The sequence below is a fragment of the Pimephales promelas genome, chromosome 8 (assembly GCF_988280905.1).
Source record: "Pimephales promelas chromosome 8, fPimPro1.hap1.1, whole genome shotgun sequence".
Taxonomy (NCBI): Eukaryota; Metazoa; Chordata; class Actinopteri; order Cypriniformes; family Leuciscidae; genus Pimephales; species Pimephales promelas.
Window position 1 is genome coordinate 28,538,603 of NC_142776.1, and position 8,023 is coordinate 28,546,625.

At 37.1% G+C, this 8,023-nt stretch overlaps 1 protein-coding gene across 1 annotated transcript; it reads left to right on the plus strand.

Annotated features, from left to right (window-relative positions):
* Positions 1 to 2,308: 2,308 nt before the first annotated feature.
* On the plus strand, positions 2,309 to 7,670 carry LOC120491397 (fidgetin-like protein 2). Its single transcript, XM_039689192.2, has 3 exons — positions 2,309 to 2,453; positions 2,724 to 2,820; positions 5,634 to 7,670. Exon 3 carries the CDS (start codon positions 5,642 to 5,644, stop codon positions 6,470 to 6,472), a length of 831 nt encoding a protein of 276 aa, XP_039545126.2. The 5' UTR covers positions 2,309 to 2,453; positions 2,724 to 2,820; positions 5,634 to 5,641; the 3' UTR covers positions 6,473 to 7,670.
* The last annotated feature ends 353 nt before the right edge of the window (positions 7,671 to 8,023 follow it).

Genomic DNA, 8,023 nt, shown 5'->3' on the forward strand with positions numbered 1-8,023 from the left:
AAAAATGTGACGGGCTCTTTTAAGGCAGAACTTCCATTCTTACTGAGCATTAAAATTCATCCGGATTTATACAAGTGATTGGTTTAATATGTGATATGTTTTAAGTCAGCTGTTGGACTAACACCAAGACAGGATACAAAAAAAAAGGCATTTGATAGACAACATTTAAAATCACATGATGTTTTAGCTGCCAATGCTGTTAACTTCCACTAACAAAACACAAGCTTGTTAGCATTTAATGCTAGCAATTTGAAGAAGGGCCATCTGGTTTCACTCCAAGAAAAAGCTCTTACTACAAGTTTTAGTCTATAAAATGTATAAAATTTCATTTTATCAAGGAAAAAAATAAACAGTATTAGTACATGAAATTGTGCTACATGTTAGCTAAGACAATGAAGCATAGATCAATCTGGAAAAGTCACTCATTGGGATTTGTTTACTTGACTTTTGCACAATGAGCTAATGCCATAGCTAATTAGCTTGCTAGAGATCCATTGCTTGGGTTGTGTAAGCCTATAACTAAACTGATTCCCTGAAAAGCTTAAGTGGATTGATTTTGAGTTCTCCAGAAAGATTGAGACACTGTGAATAGCTCCAAAAGTACTATTTCTAATAAATCAACATGAAATATAATGCAGTTGCTTATTTGATAACGGTTCTGTAGGTTGCACATTTACACTTTGGCTTCACAAAGGAAGCTATTTTAAAATAAAATTACAATAAAAATTTTACAAATTACACTAGGGCAAAAAGATTTTTACTAAACACACCGAAAATATTCTAAAAGAGCTATTATATCCAATTTGCAAACAGACAGAAAGCAACGTAAAATCAGCTGAAATATTGCCTACAACAACTGTTCAACTTGTGGGCTGCATGCAGAGTATACAAATAAATGACATTAATGCCATCAGTGAGCTGTTACAAGTTATGCCATATATACATCATATATATGTTTATCACGCAACAACTGAGAGTTTAAACTTACAAAAGAGTGCATGTTAACTTATAGAAGATGTAAGAAAAACAAGTGAAATTGTTGGGGAGAGTGCGTGTAAAGCACCAAAACAAGTGTTGTGCCTAAATTGATGACTGGTGAATAGCTTAAAATATATTAATTTATATATTTTATTGGCTAAGACGCCATATATTAAACCATAGAAACCTCCAATAGCCTACCTGAAGAAAAGTTGAAGCATTCCCAATGAGTATACAACCGAAGGCCGCCATCTTTGCTAATGGAACATTTGTCATGTGACTGATCACCTGTCAAAAGAAAATTAGGGAAACTCTTTTTTATACATTGCTGAAAAACCTATTATTGCTGTAAATTTAAATAAAGAGCAGCAGTGTTAAAAAAACACTGATGGGTTTAATAATGAATTAATACTTTTTTTTGTGCAAACTGTCCAATGAATGTAATGACATGAATGACATTCTGTTTCTCTGTATCTATTTTACAAGTTTTTCTAACAAGAGTTTGTTAAAGTATTTCTAAAGATGAAACTTTGCATGTTAATTAAGTTTCATTTGTTTTGTTTTTTATCTTTCTCTGGAGTCAGAGTGACTGGTGGTTATCAAGTGCCCCTTCAGAGACTGACATAGATAGAGCGGCTGTTCACAATGACAAGCACAAGCATATGTTAAACACATACATTGAGGTTTTTAGTTTTGTTTTGACTTTGAAATATGAATTTTCCATTTAACATATTTCAAATGGCAGGGAAACATCTCCACAGTAAATAAATACATTTTGTAAAAAATAAAACTGACTTTAAATAAAAAAGAATTCAAATGATTACATGAAAGCTGATCGGATGAGCGGAAAGGAAGATTGTTTAGAACGCAACAGAGAGCTTCTCCAAAGCTCATTTATGTGGAAGGATTCCTCTTCGCATTCCAGGGATCTTCAAAACCTCAAGAGTGGAATTACAGCCAACAGCACCCTCAGCTGTTTACTCGATAGAAGTTTTATTTTGAGACCCAGATAATTTTTATCCATTACAGGGGTTGTTTAACAAAGCCCTCAGAGAACCACAGACAAATAAGTTGTTGCACTGGACTATACTTTTTAAAAAAAAGCAACACCAATGCCATGTGTGCATGATTAAGACACATTTGAATACGTTAATCTTAAATAAACAATAACAGTTATTTGAAATTAAAAAATCCTAAAGAGATGTCTATTCTCTCTCTCTCTCTCTCTCTCTCTCTCTCTGCTTAAATACTTTCAACTAAAAGGGAGGGCAGGGGGAGGGGAGGATTTTGGTGGGGGAGGGGCTGTGCATGTGGGCTGTTGTCACAGGGACAGAGGGAGGTAGTGCAGAGTTGGATAGAAGAAGAAAAAAAGAAGAGGCAAGAGACAAAAAAAAATAGTGAGAGGCATGGCAGCGTAAAGCTGGGAATTTACTTATAACTGCAACTGTGCAATGGGGATTCACAGAGAGGGACTGGTATGTTTCTTAATGCATGTGTAATACAATGACAGCTTTTATCTATTTTTAAAAACACTCTGTCTTCATCTCTGTCTCTCATTATCTGTTAATAGTCTTTTGCTTGTGAAGTTAAGGAGAGAAAACACTTTTTGGTTGCACATGCAGTCTGTGTTTAAGTTATACATTATAATGTCTGTTTGTTCCTTCTGGTTTTTATGGATATAGGTATGTGAGATTTTAAGAAAGTGTGACATCATGCGAAATATAATTTATCTCTCTTTCTTTCAGGGATCTGTGTTTATGAGCAATGGTGGAAAGATTGATGCACCCCAATAGTATACAATCAAGAATAACACACTGACAGAATTCTGGTTAAAACAGCATGGTGAGTTCATGCACGATGCAAAAATAATAATATTAATAATTCCATATTTATTATATAGCCTAAGTCTGTGTAGATGTGTGCATATGTTGAATACGATTCTGCTGGAAAGTGTGTGTTCAGCAGTAGCCAAGAGAAGAGTAATGACTTTACCAGCTGTTTCTTTGCTTTCAGCTCATTAACCTTTTCACTCTATCAAGGGAAGAATAAGAATTGTTGTATATTATTTGTTTTACTGATAAAACAAAAACCTTTATTTAGATTTATATTTTCAAACTAAAGGATGGCCAACATCTAATCAAAGGTCATTTGCAGTGCATGGAATTATGTAATATAATGACTAATACAACTCTTCTTATGGCCAACTTGGAGCGTGTGTAGGTGTGTGTACGTGTGTGTTTTTTTTTTTTTTTTTTTGCTGTGTGAGAGAGAGAGTAAGTGTGTGTGTGTGTGTGTGTGTGTGTGTGTGTGTGTGTGTGTGTGTGTGTGTGTGTTGAGGATGTGCTTTGTAAAAAGATTCCAGGCTGAATTCTTGGCATTCCGGGTGCAGCCATATTTATGGATGGGATCCTCTATCTTCAGCGGAAGTTCTAGGAAGTGTGTCAATTGGAGGAAAGCAACATAAAGATATAAAGACATAAATAAAAAGTAGATTTGTACATAGAAACATGCATTTGAAATGAAATGAACAAGAGTAGTTGTGTTTCATAAGGATTTGTTGGGATTGGCGAGGAATCTCCTCTAGAACCGTGGCTAATATGTTGATGTTCATGTATATTTGTTTAAAATGCTCTTAAATCTTAAAGTGTGGTGTCAGTCTCCTACCCTCTCTAGAACTTCGCTCTAATCTGTCGATTCTAATCTGCCTTCATCTTCCAGAAGGCACACGAAAATAGACCCACATGCACACACACATATATAAATATAACTGGTTGTAAATCCAGTGTTCAATCGCTCATTTAAATCGTCTTTCCCTCATCAAAATGTGTGAGGATGATGTGTGCAAGTGCATGTGTGTTACTGAGATTACACTCGCACAGATTAAGATGCAAAGAATAGATCACATCTTGTCCAGATTACTAAGCGGTTCCATATGGTGAATTCTTGTTGGAGTCCAGTTGTGAACTGGTGGTGGTTTTGCAAAACCACTAAACCTTGTGATTTTGCTATTGTTTTACAACGCAAACAATGCACAAGGTAGCTAAAGGAGCTATTTAAAGGGACGGTTTACTCAAAAATTCTGTCACCATTTACTCACAGGTTTGGAATGAGGGTGAGTAAATGATTGTATCAATTATTTGTCGTTGGTAAACTATCCTTTCTCAGTCATGTGCATTATTTTTCAGCGATGAATAAAAAGTACTAATAACACAATACAGAATTTTCACAATAAAACAATACAGAATGTCACATCTGTACACATAAAGGAGCCTCGGCTAGTAGGTTATATTGCGTGTGAGGATGTTGGAGATTTATAGCCTTTTCTCACAGCACTTGATATAATTAAACTTATCATTTATAAGTTATAACTAATCATTTATAATTACACTTATCAAACATTGTGTTCATCCTCGCTGTGCCGCGTCGAGGGTGTTGAAGTACAACCCACGTAAAAATGTTAATTGACCTATGGCTGACCACGCCCTCAAACGTGATGAGCCAATCACAGTGCGCAGCTAACCCAACGCACTGCTTCCACGTCCATTGAAATCCATTGCAGTTAGTCCGTTTTCATTAGTTTTTTCTTGTCATTTTAAGTTTAAAATGGTCAAACGGTGTGCATGGGGTACATGCAACTCTGACACTAGGTTCCCGAGAGGCTGGGTGATGGCGTGTATTTTTTTTTACCCTTTTCCAAGCCACATCTCAACCAAGATATGTTGAGATGTGGCTTCTCAACACCAAATGGTGATGGCAACGATATGTGGTTTATTTCGTTTACACTGTGACCTGTACATTTTTTCCTGGAGAGCTGAAGCTTTTCATCGACCTTCTCAACAATAAAATTATTAATATAACTCTCCAATGCACCTAAGCCACTTTAGGTGACTTTGAGATGATATATAATCGTTCTGTCTCCAAAATCACCAATTGCCTCCAGTGAAATGTCTCCTACTGTGACCGCTGCCATAGCGCCTGTCCCTGAATGTTGACTGTTTGTCCGAGTGAGTGGAGGGGGCGTGGCTTAGCCATAGGTCAATTCCGCGAATGGCTGCAATTGCAGATTTCGAACAGAGATGGCGACAAAGAGGAAAATCACATAGGAAAAATGCCGGACTGCAGCTTTAAATTATATTAAACTAACTTTTAAAAATTTAGTTGAATCTCTTATAACAAACGAAATTGCTTAAATTATTTTGATGAGTTAAAAAAACAAACATATGCTGTCATGACTTAGTGATCATGTCCTTTTTTTTCAGTGAAAAATGTATAAAAATGTAAAAAAAAGAAGTAACATCATGCAGAATTTAAATTTTTTGGTGAACTATCCCTTTAAATACATCCTGCTATAATGTGCATCTTTTCTCAGCAATGAATAAAAAGTAATAGTAAATAAACTATTAACTAATAGTAAGTAAATATAGGCTAGTTAATAGTAAGTTTCATCTTTTTCATGTATAATTTCTGAACTTTGATTTTTGAACTGTTCCTTAAATACCTCTTAGCTATCTTGTGACTCTTGTTTCAACGATGAATACAAAGTAATAGTAACAATGTGCAATTTTTTCATCCCTTTAAAACCAATTCTTTTAGCATGTACAATATGCCAACATAAAAGCTTTGTTAATTTATCATTATATATTTGGATTTTCCAGGTGTGGCAATGATGTGGTCATCTGAGTGGGCGGAGCAACACTATGATGTCTCCTCCACCACATCTCCAGTTCACCCTAAGCCCCTCCCATATCCTCAGCCCGGTCGTCCTGCGTTCTCCGGCTACACTGATGACATCACTGCCCTCAGTGCCTCTAGCTTGCTAAAGCGCTATGCAGAGAGGTATTCCTTCAACTCGGCCTTGCCAGAACCTGGGGGTTTCCTGAGAAGTGAGCAGCACCAGGAGCCTTGGCCTGGGGGGTACAGCACGGACGGGCCTCCCGGTTTAGACCCACTGAAGGGGAGCGGAAGTGATCTTTCAGAGCAGCAGTACAGCAGCGGTTCCACGTCTCAGGACTACCCTTCATCCTACAGCAGCCAACATCTGCTACCTAAACCATCCTATCTTCCGTCACCAGCGTTTGCCTTGCCGTCTGCATACCTGCCCCCAGCACCAGGCTACGCTTATCCCCAGCAATGCGGTCTGACGGCTAGTTACCCCCACAGCACCCCTGCTCTGCTGCCCTCGGGTCTACACACCCCCACGCCTCTTCACAGCAGCCATGGTGCTGCTGATCTCCCACGCAACAGGAAGTTTGGCTTCGACCAGTCCAAAACAGCCAGGGTGTCGCCTTACACAATCAGGGACAAGAGCGAACGGCAGAACAGCGACAGTGGTGGAAATGTCAATGAAAGCTGTGGGACGGATGTTCAGAGCTACGGGCCCGATAGACTTTCCGCTCAGTCCGATCTCGAAGCCGATTCTGTGGGCAAGACCAGTCATCTACGGCCTCCGGAGACAAGGTCTTACGGAGGTGCGGGACAGTACACATATCCCTGAGTCTACTTGATGTAGTCAGTCTAACCTTGTTTTTATTTTATACATGATTATAGCAATACTTGAACGTATCAAACGTATCAGGGCGAATATTATTACGGTGTGAGACCAGATGACGGTGACTGAGAAGATAGATGTTTCTCTTATGCACATTATCATTATTCCTGACTGCAGCTTCCATGTGACCTGTAGCACAAACACTCTTTTATGTCCCTGAAATTACTCTTTCTTTTTTATTCTCTTCCTTTCCTCTTTTACTCTCTCTCATCTCTCTCTCTCTCTATAATTATGTTGTGCAGTGAAGCACATTATGGTGGCAAGCACTAATCCACCGCTTCAATCAATGAAATCCAAGCCAAAGAAAGACTGAAAGAGAGGAATGGAAAAGAGAGAGAAATATGGTAAATCAAAGCACACATATGAAAGTTTCATGTCATATGGTTTTCATACATTTTGTTAGTGAGCATATCAGTGGTAATTGTCATGGATGTTCTCTTTAACACTGAAGTCAGTGGGATAAAACTCTTTATTTTAGGAATATTATATAAGATTCCTCTATAAGCCTTGAATGTAAATCTGATTTCCCTCAGGAATTGTGAATGAAGCCATACTTAATGTTTATCTTATCCATATTTTGAGTTTGACAGATGTTTTCGTCTTTTATTGTCTAGTTAGTGTAGTTTATTTGCCATGTCCATCATTTAAAAAAGAAATTGTAACCTTACAAACAGTATTTCACTGATTAAAATGCACAGCGTACAGAACACATAAAATAGCTTTTACAGGGCTACTGCAAAAAAGGCTCAAAGGGTTTTTGCAGTCTTTTCCACAATTCACCTATTGTGACGTTTACTATGGAAACCTACAGAGCTGTCCCAGCCCCCTGAGTTGATCACTGGATGCGTTTTCCTCTGACCCTCTGACCCTTCTCTGTTTTAAATGAGGCAAGTGAAAGAATAGAGAGCTTTTGTTATGGAGAGGCAAGCGGGACATACACTGAAATGTACAAACCCAAATGAAAATGAAGTTTTATGTTATTTTAACTCTCACGATAATGCAATATATGGGACATACATGTACAATTTTCATCTACCTCACTGTTACATTTCTGTATGTTCAAAGTATGCAATTGTGTATTACATGTCTAAATGTCTACCTCAAGAAAAAAAATACACAAAATAAAAACTATCGTAGCAATACAGCATTTGCTCTCTTGATTTTTGTTGTTACAAAGGCAATAATATAGTTAAATAATACTACAGTTTACAAGTATTTGAATAATTTCTATTTTAATTTAAAAATATACAGTATTTATTCCTAATGGCTAAGCTGAATTTTGAGCATCATTACAGTCTTCATTGTCACATGATCCTTCAGAAATCTGTCTAATTTGGATTTGCTCAAGAAACATTTGTGTAGAAAACGGTCGTGCTGCTTTATATTTTTTGAAATTGAAAAATTTCTTTTTTTTGATTCCTTGACGAATAGAACGTTTAAAAGAACATGATTTATTTGAAATCGAAATATTTGTAAGAATTTAAAAGTCACTACTGC

Bases quoted from the DNA above. Each gene is read 5' to 3' on its own strand.
- LOC120491397 (XM_039689192.2), top strand. From the start codon at position 5,642: ATGATGTGGTCATCTGAGTGGGCGGAGCAACACTATGATGTCTCCTCC.